Source organism: Hemicordylus capensis, chromosome 4 (assembly GCF_027244095.1).
Source record: "Hemicordylus capensis ecotype Gifberg chromosome 4, rHemCap1.1.pri, whole genome shotgun sequence".
Lineage (NCBI taxonomy): Eukaryota > Metazoa > Chordata > Lepidosauria > Squamata > Cordylidae > Hemicordylus > Hemicordylus capensis.
Window position 1 is genome coordinate 236,300,671 of NC_069660.1, and position 25,161 is coordinate 236,325,831.

The window sequence follows — 25,161 nt, forward strand, 5'->3', positions numbered from 1 at the left end:
AAGTTTTCTCCAGTCCTCACCAGGAAAGTCTCTATATAGCTAGTAAAACCTCCATCCTTTCGCCTAAGGGATCACCAGCCAACTTTCTCCATCTGCAATAATGTATCTCCTGTGATTTGATCTCCATTTGAATCATCAGCTCATCAAGGAGTAAAACAAGGCTGTATACTTTATCTTTATTTATATGCAGAACATATACTGAGAGAAACTGGATTGGAGGAAGATGAGCGTGGTTTTAAAGTTGGAAGAATAAACATCAATAAACTGCACTACGCAGATGACACCACTCTGATAGCTGAGAATGAGGATGATCTGCAAGCTCTAGTAATGAAAGTCAAGGAGCACAGTGAAAAAATGGGACTATGACTAAGGGTAAAGAAGACTAAACTAATGACAATGGGTACAGCGAGCAGCCTCAGAACTGATAATGAAGACACTGAAGTGGTGGATAGCTTCTGCCTTTTTGGATCGACCATCAACAGTAAAGGATCCAGCAGTCAAGAAATATGCCACAGTCTAGCACTTGGTAGGGCTGCAGTGAGGGCCCTGGCAGGGGCGTAGCAAGGTTGGAGTGGGCCCAGAGACAAGATATTAAAATGCCCCCCCTCACTGAAGCTCAGCTCATGAATCTTAAATGAGGCTGAATAGTGGTAACAAAAAGCATAGTAAAAAATTTATATCTATCTATCTATATATCTCTCTCTCTATCTCTATCTGTCTATCTATCTATATATAACACAACACATACACACACACACACACCACACACACACACAAACACACCTATGTGCCACACTAGAACATCATCCTAATGATTTTTTAAAAGGTTTTGTAAATTGTGGACAATGCAAGTCATTTAATGGTAATAGAGAAAGAAATACTGTGTTCTGGTAGCTCCAGGTGTTAACACCCACATCAATTTTGGAGGACAAATACAACTGAAGGAAGCCCAGGCAGGTGCGCAGATGGGGGAGTCAGTCATGTGATTTGCCTTCCCCCCCCCAAGGCAGTGGGCCCCCAGACAACTGTCTCTCCTTGCCCTATCATAGTTACGCCCCTGAGATGCTGTGACGAGTCTATACCTATAAAAATGAGAATCGATCAGACAATGGTCTTTCCCGTGACACTCTATGGATTTTCACTCTATGGATGCGAAAGCTGGACTTTGAAGAAGTAAGACAGAAAAAGTATTGACACTTTTGAACTTTGATGCTGGAGAAGACTTTTGAGGATACCATGGACAGCCAGGAAAACAAACAAATGGATCACAAAACAAATGAATCCAGAATTTTCACTCGAGGCACAAATGACCAGGCTCGAACTATCATGCTTTGGACACATTATGCGAAAACCCAGCTCCCTTGAGAAGTCCATAATGCTGGGGGAAATTGAAGGAAAGAGAAGAAGAGGATGACCAGCAGCAAGGTGGATGGACTCGATTACGACAGCAATGAACGCACCACTGAGAGACCTTAAAGGCCAAGTTGAAGACATATCATTGAAGTGACTATCCACCACCTTCATTATCAGTTCTGAAGCTGGTTGCTGTACCTCTTGTCATTAGTTTAGTCTTCTTTACATTTAGCCGTAGTCCCATTTTTATCTATCTACATGGTTGCTAAGAGTTGACACTGGCTTGACAGCACTTAATCAATTAATCAATCAAGTGTCAGTGGCAAAGTGGATGTGGCGAGTGACATGCCAGGGTCTGACCTCAAACTTGCTTCATGCAGTAACCTTGTACAGTGGGTTTTTATTTTAACATCAAATAGGGCTACTATTAGTCTACAAGGAATGGCTGGCAGGGATGCTGAACTGGATAAGGAACAACAAGGTAACCTTTAATGTTCTGTTGCTATTTTAACTGCCCTACTACTTGCTCCTCCCCTGCTTCTTTCTTTTCCCATAATGGGTTATCAGCCCAGTTCTCTACTGTCTTCAGATCTCGAGATTCAACAGTGGGACTGATATACATTCACCAATCATGTTTTAATAGACCGTTCTATATACTAAAGGTTACATATTTGTCTACATATGATTCAAAGGATAAAAAGTAAAACGTCTTGGGCACAGCAATTCTATGGCATGGCTATAACTTGATGGCAGGAAGACTGAGGAGGATCTATTTATCTCCTGTGCTTATAAAGCATTTGCTAACATGGCATCTTAGTCTGCCTGAGGGATTTTGGAAGAGGAAAGCAAACAAAATGGCTTTTAATGCACTTGTAAGAGGGCACTTCAGTTTAAAACTCTCCCCCTCTTTGTCTTTTAACTATTAGGTGGCTAAATGGAACTCCTGTAGGCTTTTGTCTGTAAACCATATGAGACCATAAAAGCTTGGAAAACTTGCCAGAATTCTGAAACAGGTTCACACTGCTTCATTGAAAGTGTGGGTGGTTTTGAAGTTGAAATGAGAAAGTTCCTCGTCATCAGGAACTTTTTAAAAACAGCCAATTTGAAACAACAACAACAAAAGGCTTTCGAAGTCCAATAATGCATTGTGTTGAAAAGTACGTGAAACTGAAGTGTGACAAATGTAATTTGTCCCGAGGTTCAGTTCAGAATTAAGATAGTATGAATAGGCTACTGCAATTTGCTATGTATTATTTAGTCCCAAGGCTATGTGAGGTACTGAGAAGTGCCTGTGGCTTGCATGCATGGGTGTTTTGCATTCATATTGTGATCATATTTCACAATAGCCCTCCTTTGGAAAAGGGAGGAAAACCTTTGGGAGAAAAATAGCATTAATTAATTCACATAAAGTGCTGAAAAGACCAGACCAATCAATCTGCAAAGAAAATCAATTATGCCTCATTGGTTTAGAAGCCTTCACAACCTTTGCAATTAAACATCAAATCTTTTTGCCCATCTGAAAAACAACTAGTGTCAAACAGTACCAGCTAAAATATAGCAGCTGTACAACTTATTGGATGCCAGCCATTACAATGAATTCCCCACCACCAAAACCCCCCCTAACGATCTTTGTATGAAACTCTGCCATGAAATTTTATATTAATTACTGGTGTTTCCTGTACTCATTTTCAACACTGACTGAAACCGAATGGGGAGAAAGTGTAAAATTCAAAGGTGCTTATTTGCAGAGGTAGATTGAAAATGTGTGTTTTAGAATTGTTTTGTTAACATCTAAATGGAGAAAAGAATTTATAGGACTTCAGAAGTATGAAACTACCGATGAAACTATAGATTAGATTGTAAGTAAAAGAGTAGCCTTTAAAAAAAAAAAACATGCCTCAAGAGAATTTCCTCTCGTGCCTCAAATACATTAAACTACATTTGGCTAATGTGTTCCAATGGATCTAGCACATAAGCAAGGTTCTGGTCTCTTCTCTCCCACCATTGCTCTCCACTCCCTAGAGTTAACATACAGCTGTTGTGCCTGGCTGCCTCACTCCACCAAACTTCAAGGAGTAGCAGAAAGTTTAGCTTGGTTCAGATTATGCAGGAACTAGCTCTTTCAAAGTTCAGGGGTGGCTCTCCCATGAGGTGAGGTGAAGCAAGAACCTCAGATGGCAAGTGCACCACTGGGCAGGCATCCCTCACCTACCTAATGCTGATGCCTCAGCTTTACCTCCACTGCTGTCCCTGTGTTTGATCCTGACCCACCCCATGCTCCTAGTCCTGCCCCGCCCTCTCCTGCCTGGCCTTGCCCACCAGGTCAGAGATTGGTGCTGCTGCTGCTGCTCTTCCCCCGCCCCCACCTTTTGGGCATGTGCAGTTTAACTGCCTCCTATATCTGTCACATGCTTTGACCAGCACCAAAAGCTGACAAGCTTTGTGCCAGAAGGGAGATCATGGTACTAGCGAGACGCAGGGCCTATAAAATGGAGGCAACACACATTACCTGATGCAACAAGGAGTGGAGCATGCTGGTCCAGGACAAAAAGAGAGTGCAACATGCAGGCTTAGACAACGTGCAGCAAGCACACTCTTTGTCCTGGACTAGCATGAAATTGCACATGCCTGGAAGGTGATGGCGGGTGGGGGGGATAGCAACATCAGTGCCAACCTCTGACCCAGCAGGCAGGATTGTCTCAGTGCTGGGCTCGCCCAGAGGGCATGGCTGCCAAAGGAACGGTGTGTGACCTGGCTGGAGCAACATAAGTCAATGAGCTGCTTCTGGGAGACTTCCTATATTTACAGATCATAGTTGTCAGTTAGTCACTCCCCTGTGGCGCCATGTGACACTGGTCTAGTAAATTTACGATGATGACAAATATTTATGTACCGATTTTCAACAAGAGTTCCCAAAGCAGTTTACATAGATATAAACTAACAAAAATAAGTCGGTATATCGGTGATGCAATGTGCATATTAACTCCAAACTCTCAAAAAATAAGACCTTTTATTGTGCAAAGAAAAACTAAAAGTTAGTGAACATAAAACCATAAGATGTTACGGTGTGACATGTTATTTGTTAAGTAAAAACAAATGAGCACAGATTAAAACCCTGGTTCCCCAGTTGTTACATTCCTTTACTATCAATCAATCAATCAATCAATCAATCAATAAAATGGCTCCCTGTCCCCAAATGACTCACAATCTAAAAAAGAAACACACGATAGGCATCAACAGCAACCACTGGTGGGATGCTGTGATGTGGATGGGGATGGCCAGTTGCTCTCCCCCTGCTAAAGAGAACCACCACTTTTAAAAGTTGCCTCTTTGCCCAGTTACCATACTAAAGAGTTTGGAAGTAACTTTTTACTGGAAATAGCCTTGCTAACATGAGATGAACCTTCTTCTAGTGACACCACTTTCTGAATGCCCTTGTTGCCAAGGTACTGTGGATGGCAACTAGGGACAGGGCCTCTTCTGTAGGGGCACCCCATCGAATCACAGAGTGCTAGAGTTGGAAGGGAACTTGAAGGGCTTCTAATCCATCCCCTCCTCAGTGCAGAAAACTGCTGCAACATCCCTGATAGATGCCTGTTGACTGTCTGAAAACCTCCAGTGAAAGAGAGTGCAGGGGGCAAACTGTTTCACTGTCAAACAGCTCTTACTGTTAGGAAATTCCTCCTAATCTGTTTCCATATAACTTATTTGGAACTCTCTTCCCACAGTTGGCTGCCTGTTCACTCTGAATGGTTTCAGGCATCAGGCTGAAATCTTCTAGTGTGTTCAAGATTTTTTACATGCACTGTTATTGTTGTTTAGCCACCTAATGACACAGTGGGGAAATGACTTGACTAGCAAGCCCGAGGTTGCCAGTTCGAATCCCCGCTGGTATGTTTTCCAGACTATGGGAAACAACTATATCGGGCAGCAGCGATATAGGAAGATGCTGTGTGGGAGATGGCAACGATAACCTCCTCCTGTATTCTACCAAAGACAACCACAGGGCTTTGTGGTTGCCAGGAGTCGCCACTGACTTGACGGCACACTTTACTTACTATTGTTGTTTACTGCTTCTGCCATTTTATATGTGTGCCTTTTGTTGGCTATTTTACAATTTATTTTGTATTATATTGACTTGATTGTAAACTGTCTTGTATAGCTGTAACTGAAAGGCAGGGTGTAATGCTTATAATCACATGGCTAGGTGACATAAGTGTCTTCTAATGACATTTCCAGAGTGTGGAACCACATATCTGTGAGCAGATCCAATGGTGTTGCAGGATTGGCCAGACTTCTGATATTGAATCTCAGAAACATGGGCAGTACTCATTGTGTGACCCTTTTCCACAGGGTGGCTACTGTAGAGAGAAGAACCACAAGATAGATCCTGCCCACATGGCTGGGTGATTTAAACCATGGCCCTAGCTATGTGGAAACTATTCATGTGCATGTGGCTCTCACGCAACAGAGAATTTGTAAAAAGAATACGAATATTGAAATATTCCAAAAAAGTCTTTTCCAAAAAAGTCCCCAAAACAGTTTACACAGATATGAATGAATAAATAAAATGGCTTCCTGTCACCAAAGGGCTCACAATCTAAAGAAGAAACATAAGATGGACACCAGCAACAGCCACTGGAGGAATGCTGTGCTGGGGATGGATAGGGCCAGTTTTCTCTCTCCCATAGTTAAAGTGGTTGGGGGAGTTGTAACCACTTCATGGCCAGTGTCAGGTGTTAGTATTTTAGGTCAGTAGCTGAGAGCCCCATGCAGTTTCCCAAGACCAAGGTCTTCATGTGATGGAGATGAAGCAACTCGCTCAGGGCCCACCCAACAAGAAGGAGGGTCATGGAAGGAGGTTGCTGAGGGCCCAATTTACTGCTTAGCTACACAGAATATGTAGAGCACTGATGACTGCTATATCTGCTTGCTTTATTAGTTCTGGCATAAAGAAAGATGAAGAAAAACAAAGGAAGGAAAAGAGTTTGGACTTGTCTGGTTTGTGTTGTAGCACATTGTAGTGCTTTTTCAGCTTAGTCCGTGGGAATTTTTCATAAGAAAAGTCTGCATAAGTTATTCCTCCCTCCAGTATTATGAATACTAAGATGGTAGACTAAATTCTCCTTAATTGCACAGAATATTTCCTGGAATATTTCCTTCTGGTAAATGGAGTGACAGGTGATTAACAGTTGAACTACAAAAGAAACTTGGTAGGCTACACACAGTGACAAGACTTTAGTAGTTCTATTGTGAGTGTGCAGTGTCCCTAACCCCAAAAGCAATCTTGGTTTCATAGGAGGAAATGGTAGTTGATGAAACAGAATTTGGCCCAATTGAATTTGCTTCTAGATATTTCTCTCACTGCAAAGCATTTAAGGGTTGGATGGATTTTCCAAGGAAACTTTTGTGAAAGTATTTTTGTGACTTGATTCAGTACAAATATTCCTTGTGAGTTTATAATGTCCCTAACATTTCCTGGCAGTAGTTTTTAAATGTTCTGAAAGGAATTGTATTTCACTTTGAATGGGTTATCTGGCACTCAACACAAAATAAGCATTTGAATATTTATTGTGTGTGTGGTGTATTTCACAGAGAACACCCAAAGATCTCTTACCACAATTATCTTGTTCCAGCTGTAACATATTAGTAGGAACCTCCTGAACAGACCTTTTGATAGAACCATTTCTTTAACATTCCCCCCCTCCTGAACACAATTTACCTCCTCATTCACAGCGCTTTGTAGCCATCTAATCTCTCTGTTTATGTCTCTGACACAGCCACAATACTACATGACTGACATACCTGACAGCTCTGACTAGTGGCAGAATGCTCACAATGAGACACAGCTCTATGCAGGATGAGTATTGCCTACCGCTAGCCTGGCACAGATTTGAAATGAAGGTAAGAAAAGAATTACTAGTCTTACCCTCCTGGTCTTTCTGCACAGCAGAGGACTAGTTTTTTTCTTACCTAATTATTTACCTAATGAATCAATTGTTTATTGAAGACACAGCATGCCCCATTGCATTTTAAATTTGTAATTCATAAAGTATAAAAAAGCATTCAAAGACTTGATTCACCAACAGGAGGTTCTGAAGGACTGTTTTGTCTGGCTTTGCCTCTTTCCAGTCACCCTACAGCATCTTTGCCAGATGGCATTCGAGTTTATGTAGGTGGCAAGAGGTTTCCAGTACTGTTGGGGCCAGACACTTAGAAACAGCACAGCACATGTGATTTCAGTTTCAAGATACATTAAATGTAAGGGTATGCCCGCAGACACAAACTATTTTATTTACTTAAACAATTGTATACTGCCCACTACTGAAGTCTCTAGGCAGTTTATAGCAATAAAACAAACCAAGAAACCGCCTTTCCCATAAGGTGTTATCTAATGAATTGACTCCAAGCAAAATAGCTGCTTATTCTGTATAGCCCCTCCTGTGCATTTTGATGGTGACTGGTTCAACTCAATAAGCAAGCAAGCAATGGAAAAGAAGTCATCTTGCAAAGCTTTCATAGCACATTCTGAACTATTATGGGAGAATCTGTTCGTCAATGAGAACAGAAGAAGTTGGAATATCTTCAAGATATGCGGAGGTGTGCCCAGCAGTTTGGGGGTTGGATTGGAGGGAACCAACTCCAACAGCAATGCCCCCCTTTCATCACCTGTTGAGTTCCAAGAGAAGCAGTGGCATAGCAAGGTCAGAGGGGGCAGTGTGTTCAGTAAATCAACATTCCCCTCCCCAATATTTTTTGCCCTTTTATTTTATGGCAGCAGCTTTCACCATTACCAACACAAAGCTCCCCCCCCCTTCAAAGTCCTCACTCAAATGTGGCACATTGCTGCTGTTCCTGCTGCTGCTTGCATAGCCTTGCCCCTGTTGCTGCTCTTCTTGTTTGCTGCCCAACACTCTGTATAGCACCTTGCTGCCACCGCTTGCAGAGCTTTGATGCCATTCCGCCTGCCCATTTCCCTTGCAGTGCCTGGCTATCATTCCTCCCACCCAGGGGCGTAGCAAGGTTTTAAAATGCCCCACCCACTCACAGAAGCACAGCTCATGAAGTAAAGAAATCTTAAATGAGGCTGAATAGTGGTAACAAAAAGAAGAGTAAAATGTATACACACACACACACACACACCTATGTGCCACAATAGAACATCATCCTAAATATTTTGTACATTGTGGACGATGAAAGTCATTTAATGGTACTAGAGAAAGACATGCTGTTCTGGTAGCTCCAGGTCTTAACACTCACATGAGTTTCGGAGGATGAATACAACTGAAGGAAGCCCGGGTGGGTGCGCGGCTGGGGGAGTCAGTCATGTGACTTGCCTCGGGGGCCCCCCCAAGGCAGTGGGCCCCCAGACAACTCTCTCCCCTTGCCCTATTATAGTTACGCCCCTGCTCCCACCCATGGTAGCTTGCTGCTCTTACCACCTGCTGACCCATGACCTTTGCCACTGCTCCTACCAGCCATTGTCCTGCCACTGCTTGCAGAGCCTTGCCACTATTGCTGCCACTCCTCCCACTCGGCACCCTGTTGCCACTTGCAAGCCACCTTGTGTAGCAGTAAGGGCGGGATGTCCCTTTCCCTCTCTAGCTAAAGGATGTGATGGGCGGCGGGGGGGGGAGGACCTTCAGTTTCTTACAGATACCTGAGCCAGCTGGGAAATCGAGGGTGTGGACATGCCCTGGATCAGTATCTTCCTAGCCAGCTGTTGTCAGTGAGCTGGTAGATGCAGTTTCCTGTCTTGTGTTTGAAAGGAAACAGCCCATCTACCAGCTCTTTGCAAGAGACAAGTGTGACAGATAGGTGAGTGGTGGCAGCAGTGGAAAGAGGCGGCCAGAGGTAATGGGCAGAGTGTAGGAGGCAGCAGGAAAGAGGTGGCTCCGGTCCGTGTTCACAGGACACCTTTGAGCACTGGTAGCTATGCCCTTGAGAGAAGTATGGACTGAGGAGAGCAGGGGGGAAAGGTGGCAGGGGAAACTTGTGGGTGAAATCTGCAGCTTTTCAATGTGCAAATGGCCATGTGTAGCCCGGAGAAAGGGGGAGAAAAATGGGGAAAAGACTATCTTCGTAGACAACCTGTAGTTATTCCTGTTCCCATTCATTGCTATATATCCTGTTATTCAGGCATTATTCAGCCCCCGTGAAAGGTCAATGTAATAAAATGGTGAGAATCAAGGGTAACTTGAGCTTTTGATTCCTACCCAAACTTAACTAGCAAAACTAGCTTGGAGAACTTGGGCTTGGGGGCCAAAGCCATTATAAATGCCTGGCTACAAAGGTATTTTTAAACTTCTGCTCCAAAGTAGGCTAGTTAGTCCACAGCAGAAATGCTTTATTGGAACTTGAAATCTTGCCCAGTTCAAACACATTATTTCTGGTCAAAGTAATGTGATGGTGGTTGCTGTTCAACTCTAGCATTCCTGGCTGGTTTTTTTTTTTAGATCCATTCCAATCTGGTCTGAAACCATATTATAAAACTTGTACTGGTTTAAGTGACCTTGGTGGGCAACTAGAGGTTAAAGAGGGAAAATATCACCCTGCTAAACTGCTAACTACAGCCACCTAATGGCTCAGCAGGGAAATGACTTGACTAGCAAGCCAGAGGTTGCCAGTTTGAATCCCCGCTGGTATGTTTCCCAGACTATGGGAAACACCTATATTGAGCAGCAGTGATACAGGAAGGTGCTGAAAGGCATCATCTCATACTGCATGGGAGATGGCAATGGTAAATCCCTCCAATATTCTAACACAGGGCTCTGTGATCACCAGGAGTCGACATCAACTCAACGGCACACTTTTAAACTGCTAACTAAGCAAAGAAGCACCCTTTAAAATGGCAATTATCTTATATTTAGCAGGGAGAGAGCCTGTCCAACCCCAGCACAGCATCCCTCCAGTGTCTACCATATGTTTGTTTTTAGACTGAGTCCTTTGGTGACAGGGAACCATCTTATTTATTTTTCCTTGTAAACTACTTTGATAATGTTTTGTTGAAAAGTGAAGAGAGAGAGAGAGACAGAGTGAGAATTAGTAGATCTTGACCTCAACAGGTTTTGATAGTATTGATACAGAATCAGTGCAGACTGGACAAATAACTGCTCACACAAGCTGTATAATGGATGGGGCAGGGGTGCAATGAAGACTGCATCTCTTCTGTAACTAGAAAAACAAGAGATCTTCAAGCGCAGCACTCTCAAACTGAATGAATGAATGAAACTGAATACAACACATCTTCAAGTTGCCTGAAATGGTTTCATGAGAGTAGAGTCTTCAAGTTTCATTACATCTTTCTAACAAAATGCCAAGGTCCTGACATAGGTTCTGAACACATCACATATTGGTTTTCTGTCAAAACTAAAGCTAGATAAAGAGGAGCTACTCAGGTATTCTAAGGCAGGCAAGACTTGAAGGAAAAGAAATTTATTTATAAAAACATGAATTTTAAGATGCACATTGCCATTTGCAAAGTCATAATCCATACAAAAATACCACATTGCTGTTTCCAGCAGCCAAAGTGCAGTAGTGTAAATTGCATGATAGCTTAACATACAAAATTAATTTGTTAGAAGTTACAAGACCTCAGTTTCCTACAAAATATATTTAGTATACAAAATACAAACTTGTGGTTTCAATAATTTAATTGCAAGTTTTTCATGTCTAGTTTGAAGACACATGAACACATGTACACCTGAAGTAGCTTTCAGCTACTTATGCCAAACCCTCACCAACAAGTTGAATAGTAAGAGTACCATTTTTGTCTGTCTGTACTACCAATACACTTTTGAAAGTGCCCGATGATGCTGGCTTGAACATGACTGGTAGGTTGCAGTAATGGTGACATCTGCAATAGAGAAGTTTACAAAAAGTAGTTATGTAATTAATAGGCTGCTTTAGTTTGAGATTTCTGGAGAAGACTTAAGCGAGTAACATAGCTCTTAATAACTCTGCTGTATACTTTGCCTATCTACAAAATGACAACAGGAAGTTCCCTGATCAACTGGTCAAAATATCACAATGTGTCACTGGCATAGGGAGTTTAAACTGGCTTTGCAATAATTGTATATGTAACACTTTGTGGTGATGGATTTGCTTTGCGTAACTAAGAAAAAGATTATTTTAGAGAGTGTACCTCAGGGCCCACAAAGATGTGTTGGAGCATCTCTAACTGATGCTAGCACCATCATGCAGGCTAAGCAAGGGCATCATTACATTATGGCTCTAGGCAATGCTCCCCTCTGCCTAGAAACCAGATACTCCAATATGCAGTTCTGTCCAAGTGTGCACTTCCAATGTATAGTCCAAGCTAGGAGAAACACTGTCCCCCACTTGCTTGCCTATATGACTGCAGCAGAGCCAAAACTGGAGCTGATTACAGCTGCTGTCTGTACCACCAGGAGAGCTAACAGAAAGGCAAGAAAAACTAACATTTCCTTCTTCAACATCCTCCTCAAATGGAAGGATTTTTAGTTAATTTAGATGTATGGGTTTTAGACTGAACAGCAGTATTTTCAATACTTCTGGCATCTCCATCATCTTCCCAGTTGCCCTTCACTCTTAATGAATTCTTCCTCTCCTCTCGAAATTCCCTCCTCCTATACTTTACATACTTTAACTTGGCTATTGTTTTGTACTATATGCAGAAGATGGTGTTCAAAGTATTTTAAAAGGAGTTACAGAAAAAAGCAATGTTTAAAGCAGGAAGCAGTGCCACCACCACTACTGTCGAGTTCCCTAGCATTTTTAGCCTATTTCTTAAATTCAGTTTTTAGTTCACAGCTATGTACAGTTATTGTAAATCGCCCTCTCCCTCCAATTTCTATTTCACATGTATGAAAGGGCACAGTCAACTCGCATTCAGTGGGTAAGTTAAACTGAAATCACAGGATTTAAGAAAGTTTTATTTCTGCTAGACTGAGTCTGTGGTGCCAACTCAAATATTTGAGATTAAATTATTGTTCTTTCTCATGTGTTGACTGTGCAAGAGCCTTTTTTATGTTGGAAGACAGCATTTCATTATTTTAATATGTACAAGCAAAACTTTGTATGCATGAGATGTGTGACACAGCTTTCCATTGTATCTATGTGCATCCTGCAAGTACCTTTCACATTCACTGTAACTGAATTCTGAACAGCAGTAGTAATTCTGTCTCAACTGCTTCTGAAACTCTGTATTAGAACAGGACTGCATGAATAATAATTCAGTGGTATTCAACATTAATTCCACAATATAACTTAATCATAAAGCAAACTGGGACTACTCTATATTGAGGGCCAGTGTGGTGAAATTGTTTAATTTCAGCTTAGCCATAAAGCAAGCTACTACTTCAGATATGTGCACCCTTTTACAGATAAGCTTCAGAACATATAACTTCACTTACCTCAAATTATAATGGGAATGCTTGATATAAAAAGGCTCATTGGGATTTATGAAAGTCAGCTGCAACAACAAAGTGTTTAGAAGATGCATGTTACTTTATTAACTGTAAACAAATCATGCAGTTTCTCAGACTAATTAAATGTCAACAAAATAAACTGGATTACATTTTAAAGAGACACTTTAGAGTACTCTGAGCTTGGTCAACAATCAAATCACAAGAAGTTACAATGTTTGGACTAAAGTTTAATACAAGATTTAATTCTTATGGAAATAATGATCACTTCTCAACTGAAAATGGGGTAAATACTTGATTCCTGGTAATTCACTTTCTGGTAACACTTTTTTTGTACCTTTCTGGTACAAATAGAACGTTACTGAATTTAGCACAAAACCCAATATTAAGTATTGAAAGTGTTGATAGTAAGTGTTATCAGTACACATTTCAAATCAGTGCTGGTAAGTTAGACATACCCTGTTTGAAGAGGTAGAATAATTTCTCATGGTGATTTTCAACATGCTGGTGTCCCCAATCCTAGTTGGAGGAAATGTATAGACGTCGTCTTGGGCATATACTTCTTTCCTGATTTTGAATTAGAAAAGTTAAAAAATATTGCCAAACCTACTTATATGGGTTCTATAGTTAGTAGTTTAGCAAACTATTGTTTTACTATCCTTATTGTTTTGGAAGCAAAGAAGAGTTCTTAAAGTCGAACTGTTGGGGCCTACTTGAAGAGTCACAACTGCCGAATATTTTCCCCAGAGACTGCTAGCAAGTCACCTCAAAGCTTAGTTTTAGGTTTTTCACGAAAGCCCATTTTATAAATACAGTATGTATGCTGCCCTCTTCCTTGAAGGAAGGGCAGGATAAAAATGTATGTAATAAAAGGAATACATTTCACATTAATATGTATAGTAAGAACTATTAACTGTACATATACCTCGCAATGTGAGACATGTACATGTGGGAAAAATGTAAAGGAAAACAGACATGTCTGCATGTTCCCTGCATAGTGGGGTTATGTATGCAATGTTTGGTTTTTCTTCATGTTGAGGTACTGGCTGTGTAAAAGCAGCACATATTGGCTGACATCCAGAGTGAGGCACAGTCCACACCATGGGAAACTTTCCTACTTCTGCTGCACCAGCAGCCAATTGGTTGGGGGAAATGTTGAGCATTTCCACTGCTTCCAGAAGTGCCCTGTGTCACTCAAATAGTATGTCCAAGGGTTGTGTAACCCCCAGGGACACATTTTTGGGTGACACGGGGCACTTCTGGAAGCCATGCCAATGGTCAAAATCTGGTACCCTGCTTTCCTCCCCACCTGCAGTGCAGGCACAGCAGAAGTGGGAAAACTTCCTGTCATGCAAGTGTGCCTTCAGGATGGCAGCCACTTGCTTGTAATAGGCTGGGGGGAGATTAAGACATATGCTGAGCACAGAGTTTTACATTTCCTGAACCTTTAGCATTTCAGACACACCTCACTTTGGGTTTCCTCTTCATGGTTGTTGGTTCACTATCATATTTTTAGGGCAAACTAAAGTATCTCCTATATTTTACCAAATGGACCTACAATATAGTGTTAGATATTATGCAATAACTACTCTTGCTGTTTAGAATTATTATACAGTTTTACAGATCCAATGAAGCGCCTATTAAAAAGCATGTTATGTATCAATGCAAAGTTTGCTTTGCTGACAAAGAATGAGTGCAAAGAAAGTCATTTTTTATTATTATCTAGTTTACATACCCAGTTCTGTGATCGGAACTATCAACATAATCTCTTCTTTGGGATGAAACCTGAACACTGACTTTTCCTAAAGCAGCTGTGGCAGCTTTAGTCTCTATGACACCCTGTTGCAAGAAAAACCCAGAGTTAAATATTAATGCTAGCTCCTGAAAACTGTTATACAGCTTTATTTTTAAATGATTAAGAGCTCTGATTTTGCCCATCTAGGAGAAATACAGTGTTGGAAAAAGAGCATTCATAAGTGAATGTAGTATGTAAAGAGGTAGGATCACATGACTTCTGAACTCTAGTTCATTGTACTAGGTCACAATTGGTCTAGTTTGTAAAATATAGTGCCTAGGCCCATGGCCCAGGAGCAAGTGCTCAGCTAAGCAAGGCTCACCACTCATTACTGCTGTCTTAACTTAATTTTAACAGCCAGCGTTCAGTGAAGTCTTCTGACAGCATAAGGGACCTGCTGGGGCCGCTGCTGTGCATCCCCAGTGCCACCTAAGAGAGCTCTTGCACAAATACTTTAATCAGCCCCATGCACAGCTGTGCAGCACTACTTCCATTTAGTCATGATTAAGTCCCATTGGAATGTATAGGTCTTAACTTTGTCATGACTAATATAACGAGATTTATAGTCATATCTAAGTAGTCTGGATGCTGCCAAATGTTTATCATGGGTGTTTTTGTTTCTACGAGGCTATCCAAGAGAATTAGATTTCCCCCCCAAGAGTATTAGATCTAATATCCCAGAGAATTAGATTTTTTTCTCCCATTCCATCTCCCTAGGGAAGAAGGAACCTAAATCATCTAAAGAAAACTGTTGGATTAATTCAAACAATCTTGTTCATGTACTCACAACACCAGAAAACTGAAGTCTGTGTTTGTCTTTCAGATGAGGCTTATGAAGTGGGTGACACTCAAGATCCCAGAACTGAGAATAATGTCCTCTGTCTCGAGGTAAGAAAGTGACTAAAACCTATCAGGAAATAATTATTTTACATAAATATATATTCCTAAGTTTCCCAAGTCTGATTGTACTGTACTTCTAGCAATAGCAGCCCTTTCTTCTACTAGAGATGGTGAAAGTACTAATCCAGTGTAGGCAGTACAACCGTCAAGAGTCAGGACCAATGTAAACAAAGCATAAATGTCCTGTTAAAATGTGCAGTTTGAACAGTGACCTTGAAAAATTCTAAACAGCTAACTCTTTCAAAATGCTACCCTTTTTTTTTAGATAACTTAAAATAGGTAAGGGAATATATTTTATACTAGCTGGGCCAGGCTCAGAGCATCTGCGCCACAGGCTGGCCCCATCACCGCCACTGCCTCCCCGCAGCCATTGGCCCGCCTGGCTTTCTGGCCAGCTGGCCCGCTTCTCTTCTCCTCCCTTCTCCCTCTGCCCCTGCGCTTTCTCCGGCCCACCCGCCAACTCCTGCTCCCAGCGGATGGGCTGGCCCACCATGGCCACCAGCCAGCACCCTTATTTTCTCTCCCGTCCCCACTGCTAGTCCGGTAGCTCCTTGCAAACTCTCGCAAGAGCTGCCATGCATGGGATTAGCAAGGGGTACGTTTAAGAAGATTATATATAAAGAAGATTTTGCCCTTCCTTTAAGGAGCTCAGGGCACCATACACTTCCGCTTTTTTCCTCTCAACAACGTTGTTTGGCCTAAGGTCACCCAGTACGCTTCATCACTGAAATTTGAGTCTGGGCTTCCCCAGTCTGAGTCCAACAGTAATCGCACCACTTCATGGAGGTCATATTGATGAGGTCAGACCAAAACTGCAAGGGGAAGACTATCATACGAAGTATACTGGGAGAAATAAAGCAGAATTTGCAAGATTTTTTTTTTTGTTTAAAAGGGAAGGTTATTGCAAAATACTTCACATTCAAATAAGCACCTGAAGCTTGATTTTATTATTAGTTGGCAATCCCACCTCCACCCACAACCCTAAAGCAAAAAGATAAATAGCTACTATAATCAGGTAACTTACTCTGTCTTTCCCATGAACTTCAAGAATACCAGAAACACATGAACATCGGAAAGCAGTGTATGTAGCCCTGTAAACTTCTCCACTTTCATCTACACCCTATAAAAAAACAATTTTAACTTGAACAACAAATTTTAAAAAGCAACTTTGAACATCAGCAAATCATTACTTCCAAGTGGATAGGCACATATTGTATTTCAGTAAGATGACTTTTCAGCATCAGTCAAGTCCAAAATAGAAAAACACATTTCTTTTTAACACACCCACGATGGAATCACACTCTCTCTCTCTCTCTCTCTCTCTCTCTCTCTCTCTCTCTCTCTCTCAGGTGTACCTGTCACTAATCCCATATGTGGCAGCTTTAGCGCTCTCTCTCTCTCTCTCGACAGAGAGAGAGAGAGAGAGAGAGAGAGAGTGTTCGCAAGCGAGGGGAGGGCATCGCAGGTGCCCAAACAGGACCAGGTGGTGAGCAAGAGGCTGAGCAAGGCCAGCAGCAGCGCCAAGCCCGAGGCCAGTGCCAGCAGCCAGGCGGGAGGCTCATTGGGCTGGTGGCGCCTCCCCATTGCCGGAGCAGGAGTGGTGAGCAGAGGCTGGCCAGCTAGCCTGGATGCTGGGTGGCAGCTGCTGCACTGTGCCCAGGTGGGAGGAGCGGGAGGTGGAGGCAGCAACGGGAGGCTGCGGTGCTGGGTGGATAGCCAGCCAGCAGCAGCGGCGAGAGGCCAAGGTGCAGCATCAGAGCCCAGGACATGGAACACCCGCCACTGGGAGTGAGCCACAGGGGAGGGAAGAAGGAGCTCCATGGCAGAGGCTGGGCAGAGAGAGGCCTCAAGGTAGACTGCTTCTGGACAGGAGGCTCCCTCTGGCTGGGCCAGGGATCTCCCAGGAAGCTCCTGGCTGGCTGGCCCCTGTTGGAAACAGGAAGCTGGGTGAAGAGGCTGCAGCAGGACTTTTCTTAGCAAGGGGGCATCGTCATCGTGGAAGAGGAGGAGCACAAACTGGGGCTGAAGGGATGGAGATGAAATGAAGATGGGGGAGAGGCAGGGACAACTAGGGGTGCAGATGCTCTGCACCAGGTCAGCTAGTTTTACATTACTACTCAGCATTTTACTAGTTTAGCTGTTTACTTGCTATGAATTTTAGATGCAACTCCACACAGAAAAGTATTTTCGAACAAAACATAACACAAGGATAGCAACACTGAATAGGGAAAATTCATGTACAATACAGATAGTGACAATTTCTTCTTTAATATTACTATTAAAGTTTTATTATTGTTTTTGGTGATCATAGTAAACTTCTGTAACATCTGGCATTAATTGTGTATCTCTTACAAAAACTGAGAATGTGTCCCCCCCACTCAAACATGAGGAAAATGGAACTTCACATTCTGTTTCCCCCCTTTTAAACTATATTATAGAACATATAATTTGATTTTATTTAATAGCATGAAGATGCCTCTCTTTTAATAAGTTACATAAACAAATAGTTCACTGATTTATCATTGAGCTCACTCTCTGGTTTGAGAAAAAAATCTATGTCAATAGCAATAACTATGGTTACATTGATTCATGTGTAAGCCATAGTTATTACTAACCATAACAAGGCAGAGAGCTCACAGGACATTCCTAAGCAAACCACATTTGGCAGTTCACCCATGAGACATCTGATTTGGGTCACAGATAGCCTGGGGCATTACCTATCAAATAAATGCTTTTCAAAGGAACATTAGGTAAAACTACAGTAGAATGAGCTAATTGTTTATCCGATTAGAAGCTTGAAATTAAGGACTTCTTTTTAACTTGCATGTTCAATTAAGTGTATTTTCTAAGTTGTTTCTTCTAGAAAGAAGAGTTCCGTCTGCATGTTAATGCCAGGGAAGTTCTGTTTAGATGCAGTTTGAAAAAAGAATACATATAACAACCTTATGAAGAATTTTGTTTTCAAATGGTCTTCTCACCTTGACATAAGGTGGTGCAAAAGATGACAAATACCACCTCACATTTTCATCTCCATCATTTTCAATCTCTAGGCACTTCTCTGGAAGCAAGTGTAGAAGTAATCAGAAGACTAGTAGCATTTATAATTTCATAACAGTCACAGACAGACATTGGGCAACTTAATGTTGGCCAACAAAATTTTGAAAAAATGAAAATTAGAGACACTTGGCCAAGAGTGAGTGGATTTATAGCCTATTCATTACTAAAAAAACGATATACTTTATGACAATTGGGGAACTGTTTCAACCTCCAGCCCTGTGGAGCATAAAGGCATCTCAAAAGTTTTAAACAAGTTGTTGTGGTAAGAACTAATCTGCCCACTTTCCTTTCACTATAATCTTAGTTGATAATTACCATCCTCACAAGTTAGCCAATTTCAGCCTTAAATGTTCACACGTTTGCCATCTTGAATCAGGGTGGATGACATCATTACAAACTATGCCCTTGAGCCACCCCATGTGTCTCTACAGCTGTAGCAAATTTGGTTCAAATCGGTTAGGCAGTTCACAAGTTAGCCCACTTATGCCTCAATTGTTTACGCATCCACCATCTTGAATTGGGGTGGATGACATCATCACAAACTATGCTGTTGAAGTGACCGTACAACTGTACCCAATTTGGTTTACATCAGTTCCCGCATTGCAAAGTTGAAGGGGACACACACACACTCACACTCTCTCTCACTCTATGCCAGGTGATCTCATGTGCTTACTTTCCCTTGAGGAAAGTAGGCTAAAAAGATTTTCTCTGACTCTTCTTCCACCAAGGCCTCTTTATTATGCAATGATAAAATACCATACACTAGATGTTACAGGTTAAAAAACAAAATTTGTTTCAGTGTCAATACATCGTCCTCAGTTGCAGAAACCAAATGTCTCAGCAGTTCTTAAATTCCTTTCTCATGAGGTAAGCAGTCAGCGGGGAAGAGAAAAGTGGGAGGACAACATAATAACTACAACAAGGAACAATTAACTCAGGTTTCTATCATTCAGAGACTTAATGAATTTCATAGTTGAAACCATCTCCTCTTTAACATTAATAGCTGATTTTAATAGCTCTATATACATTGCCTCCTTAAAAAAAAACATTATATCACATATCTGACAAATGCTCTTAATGGACTCCCCATTTCACCTATGTAGAAAGAGCAGCATATTTAATATAATGGAAACTATACTAAGCTGTAGTCTATACATATGAAGGAGGGGCATGCTGGAAGAATAGTGAGAACGAAGATAACAGTACTGGCGGTGGAAAGATATTTGCAGAAGCATAAGATAAAGGAGGCAATGTATACAGATAAATTAATCAACTGAGGAGGATGTATTGACATTGAAACCGATTTTGTTTTTAAACCTGTAATATCTAGTGGATGGTATTTATCTTTGCATAATAGAGGTCTTGGTGGAAGAAGTGTTTAGAGTTAATATGCACATAGCATTGCCAACTAATCAACTTTTCTCTGACTGCCAAGGCAAGTCAAACTGAAGCTACTACAAGAAGTTGAGTATGTACATTCCTCATGCAAATATCAGGCTAGTCAAACTTACAAACAACACAACATGAAGGATCTGAAACGTAGTACCAAAAAACCCAGATTCTAATAATATAACAAAACACACAAAAACCCCACTAAATATGTGAATATAAATTATGTTGAAAGTAGATCAATAATTTATATACAGTGATCTGGATATATATAAATAAGATGTAATGACCAAACATTTATAACAATGCATATGTACAAACTATAGAACAATAATATCAAAAACTATGAGACAGCTATCCGATATTATACGCTGTTTCAATGAGGTTTCCAACAGAAACCTTTGAGGAGACAGAATGGACAGATGACGGGAAACAACCGATGGATTCCCTCTGAGAAATATTCATCGTCCAACAGAAAAACAATAGCAAGACACCATGGCTGACACTTACCGAAGATTGATTGAACTTATAGGACACTTGAAAAAGACACATTGAAACAGTGTAAAATACTGGATAGCTGTTGCGGTCTCAGTTTTCGATATTTTTGTTTTTATGTAGTCAAACTTTCAAGCATGTCCACTTCAAGATCAGGCAAAGGGCAAGATATTTTGTCACTGGTTCTTATCTTCACGAAGTGGTTTAGAAGCACCCTACTCTGAACACTTCTTGCCATTATAATGTAATGGCTGAAAGCCACAAATGTTAATTAAATCAGACAAGTAAGGTAACGGGTAAATTTGCCTTAAAGTATAGGTAAAGTGTGCTGTCGAGTCAGTATCAACTCCTGGCAACCACAGAATCCTGTGGTTTTTCTTGGTAGAACACAGGAGGAGTTTACCATTGCCTCCTCCCACATAGTATGAGATGATGCCTTTCAGCATCATCCTATATCACTGCTGCCTGATATAGGTGTTTCCTATAGTCTGGGAAACATACCAGTGGGGATTTGAACCGGCAACCTCATACTTGCTAGGCAAGACATTTCCCGCTACGCCAGCTTTGCCTTAGATACTGATATATCGGAGCAGAAGTAAGCTTTAATCCCACCCCGATGGTATCCAAGTGCACCCTTTTACTTTCTTCCATAAGTGAATGCTATTCACCATGGGATGAATGGCGGCCAAACAGCTGCACTAGGATACACCATCGGGGTAAGTGCAAAACCTGACTCTTTCCCTTAATGCTAGCAAAACCAAGCATCCAGTGGAGGCAAAGGAAAGAGACAGTACATCTCTTTTCCCAATACAGGTACTGTATCCCATCATAAGCAGATGTCTCTACTACAGGGCTGCTCAACTCCAGTCCTCCTGCAGATGTTGGCCTACAACTCCCATAATCCCTGGCTATTGGCCACTGTGGCTGGGGATTTTGGGAGTTGTAGTCCAAAAACAGCTGGGAGGGGGCCTAAGTTGAGCAGGCCTGCTCTACTATATAGGGCCTCCCCTCCCTTCCCCTGTAAGAGTCATTTTACTGATATCAATGTAGAACTTAGTGGGCCAAGAAGGAAGTTGCCATGGCAACAATTCAAAAACAAATTGACCTGCCCAATCATGCTTGTCAAAGTAAAACATGCAAAGCCAAGTTTAACTACATAAAAAACTTTTAACGAATAAGATAGTCATATGGAAATCAGCTTACCAGAGTTTTCACCAGATCTTGTCTCAGGAAAAACCAGAGTACGACTGTTTATCTCAATTTTTGTTGACGATGGCTTCTGAAGTGGTTTTATCACATGAATAGGCAGTTCAGTGGGTTGATTATGAACACCTATTTTGGCAACTAGTGGGCACTTTCCAGGTTGCTTAATGGAGATATTTTCATGAATTTGGACTCTAACAAGCTATGTATAAAACAGAAAAACAATTCATAGTAGTTTTTGATGCACAAGTTATTTCATAGTGATCTGTACCCAGAGCTAGAGACCAAGATATATATTCTGACCATTTTGTGAGACTAAATAACCCTGCTTTAGTCAACGGCAAGGTGAAAATTGTGGATGTAAAAACCTTACCGTGAATTCCTGTTGTGTCTTCCAGAAGTGATTTCAGAACCTTGGAATAGCAAGTTTCATGGCTCCTGGAGAATTATGCAGGAGGCATGAAAGTAGCCATGAAACAATCTCATCTGGAGGGGTGGGGAAAAACAACTTCACTCTTCCAGACCTGACTGGAAGAACAGAAGGAAACCCACACTAAAAAATACAAAATAAGTTGTGCCTCTGGACAGAGTGTGCCATGAGGAAAGCACAGAGAGAACCGCCCAGGAAATCCTAAGTACCTCTCCCACCTGCAGAATGAAGCTTTGACAGCTTTGGTTTAGAGACCAAGAAATCTCTCTAGAGCACATTTTTGAAGTTTCAGGATGTAAAAGAGCTGTATCATCCTAGGCAGGTCTCCAGACGGATCAGAAGTCGAGACATGCACCATTTGCAAAATAAAAAAAAGATGATTTGTCAATTTGATAGTGTCAGACAAATGTATGAAGCAAAGCTCAGATGCTTTACAAGTTTCCCCTAAGCAGGGTTCCCTTCAATACCAAGTATATTGTGGAGGAGAATTGGTTTGATTCTCTTCTGGGGTCCATGAGTTGGCTCCATGTTGTTTGTTTCCCCTCTGAGTGTAAAGACCTAATGGGCTGCCTAGAAAGATCAGATTTTGTTTTCCTGACCTTTTTTTTCTGGCTATGGGAAGAACCTTATTTTTGTTTAAGCAAGTACCACTTTAAAGGGACTCAGATTAGATACAGAAAACTGAGCACTTGCCAGTCTAGTCCAAGACCCTGGATCAGCTTCCCAGTTCCCTCAGACATTCATTTGGCCACCATATTAGCAGCCATGGCTTGATCCCATAACTTGCTTTGGGACCTGTCCAGAATAAAGATCTCTCTCAGCCTGTTGGTGTTCCAAAACTCCTGCAGGTGGTGTATTTTTTAAAAACCCAAAAAACCAAGAATCCCAGCAAAAGTAACAGATAGCAGGACTATCTGGGAGTGCAGAGTGGCCCACCCCAAGACAGTTTCATGACTCTGCCTATTGCTCAGAAAGAGGTGACTGACGTAAAGGTTCTGGAATGCCTTCAGAAGGAATGCCTCTGAAAGATACAAGAACACTTGGATTTTTTTCACACAACTGCATGTCATGTATGCTAAACAATTTCCTGTACAACAGCAAGCGCAGCTGCCTGACACCTGGAAATTACACAGATATTTAGTTCACTAGTTCTTCCACACAAAGTATTAATAGGTGCAGCCTATACAGTTACAACTGGCAAGGATGACTAGTGGAGCCACACCTTCTCTATGTTCAAGTCAGGGGACAGTGATCCCTCCAAGGCGCGCACGCACGGACACACACGTTTTTTGATGTCCACTCAGTTTTAGATCTCGTTCAGGTTGAATCAGGATGGCCACACTCTGAATTCATGTATGCACACACTGCCTTGATACGGCCACCCCAGAACAAAACTCATTCTGCACACACATGAAAAACATTAGAGGGAACACTGGTTGGAGGAGAGGACAGAGAAGTCCTCCTGAACTTCAGAGAATTTAGAAACTCAACCCAACTGTGGGGAAGATCCCCATGCTCCTCTCCAAATCTTATCTGGCCTGTGGGGGTGGGAGAGTTGGAGCTGACCATTTGAGTAGTGCACTGCAGAGGTGCCTGTACCACCCACCATCAACTCAAAACTTTGCCACTGTTTGCAAATGCTGGCGCTGGGGTGGTGGTGAAAGCATTCCAAGGCCTGCCTCTGTTGCCCAGTGCCCAAATGAGCTCCAGCCTTTGGGTGACAAGAGGTCTCTGCTGCCTTACATGAAAACCAAAAGCCCTATTCCCTCCTCTAGTTTCAAGTTGGAAGGTGGAGGGAGTGGACGGACAGAGTCCGTGCAGTTTAGCTTCTTTACCCTTCTTCAGATGCCCTGCACAAATGCAGGGATTCTGTCTAAGAATTTCCTTCTAGCTCTAAACTTGGAGAAGAAACGGGATATTCCTAAACGACAGCCCAATTCTGTGCATGTACTCAGAAGCAAGTCATAATGATTTTGAGGAGACTTGCTCCCAGGTAAGCATATACAGTTTGTTACCTATAAGTATACCTCATTAACAAAATGGGACTTCCTTTCAAGTAGACATGCATAGGATTGGATCGAAATAGATAGGTTAAGGCCTTAGCTTAAGTTTTGGCATAATTACCATGGCAAAATCTATAGAGTCCTGATCAGATCTCTTCTTATGAACTTGTCTACTAACAGCGATTAACCAGGTAATTGACTTGAACCCCCAGGTTCAGAGGCAGTACCAGTTTGTGGGAGGCAAGTAGAGAAGAGAGAATGCTCAACCTTCCTGTAATACTTGTGCGTTTCCTAGAAGCATATTACCTGTTCTTTGTAGGAATCTCCTCAACCCAATTTATTTAGTAACTTGAAAGTCTAATATAAACAGAGAATTAGTTTTCCAAAACAAAATAGTTAGAAAGGTTTCCACAGATGGACATCTAATGAAGCTGCAATAAATCTAAACTACAGCTGCTAGGCTGGGAATTGACAGTGGAAACACATCTCACCAGTGTTTAAAGAACTTCACTGACTTGTAGTCAATTTCAGAGCACAATTCAGAGTGTGTAAAGAACTTTAAAGCCCTATATAGCCTGGGACATTCATTTACAAACTCTCCCCCCAGAATGATTTCCCTATGCTATTATCCTTTCAGTGTTGGGTGAAGGCTTATTCTCTCAGGCCTTTTAGGCATCTTTCTTTTTAGCTGCTCATTCAGTTCCTGTGATTTTTAAATTTTTATTTAAAAAGTAATTTTAACTTACACATGTTTAACTGTAAGCCACCTTAGTAAATATTTATTTGGCATACAAGTGCTTTAAATATGTAAAAAGAGCAAATCACTTACTTTTTGTCCATTGTCACAATGAATATAAATAAGGCCACTCCATGGAAATAAGGATTTTTCTTCTGCAAGTGATGGATTTGGACTCACATGGATTGAAATGCAGCATCTAAAAAGATGTTCCACACATTAAGTAGCAAACTTTAGAAAATATGACAAAGTCTACACTGATATTAATTTTAACTAGTGGGCCCGCTCTAGTTGGGCCCAGCCATCCCCACCCCCTACGCTGGCATGCCCGGCTTTCTGGCCGGCCGGCTGCTCCCCCAGCCTGCTGTCCCTCCGGGCCAGGCCGTCACACCAGT

At 41.7% G+C, this 25,161-nt stretch overlaps 1 protein-coding gene across 5 annotated transcripts in view; it reads right to left on the bottom strand.

The window, feature by feature from the left end:
* Nucleotides 1-10,772: 10,772 nt before the first annotated feature.
* The window catches only part of CEP192 (centrosomal protein 192), a 125,842-nt gene continuing 111,453 nt past the window's right edge, over nt 10,773-25,161 (bottom strand). For 4 of the 5 annotated variants that reach the window (XM_053247460.1, XM_053247461.1, XM_053247462.1 and 1 more), the window contains 9 exons: nt 24,860-24,965; nt 21,598-21,799; nt 18,432-18,511; nt 16,478-16,573; nt 15,341-15,460; nt 14,494-14,597; nt 13,217-13,325; nt 12,747-12,805; nt 10,773-11,209 (listed from right to left, as the gene is read on the bottom strand). In XM_053247460.1, coding sequence (XP_053103435.1) covers nt 11,077-11,209; nt 12,747-12,805; nt 13,217-13,325; nt 14,494-14,597; nt 15,341-15,460; nt 16,478-16,573; nt 18,432-18,511; nt 21,598-21,799; nt 24,860-24,965 — 1,009 coding nt within the window. In that variant the 3' untranslated portion in view covers nt 10,773-11,076. The remainder of the gene's footprint in view (nt 11,210-12,746; nt 12,806-13,216; nt 13,326-14,493; nt 14,598-15,340; nt 15,461-16,477; nt 16,574-18,431; nt 18,512-21,597; nt 21,800-24,859; nt 24,966-25,161) is intronic. The other variant, XM_053247463.1, reaches the window with a different exon arrangement.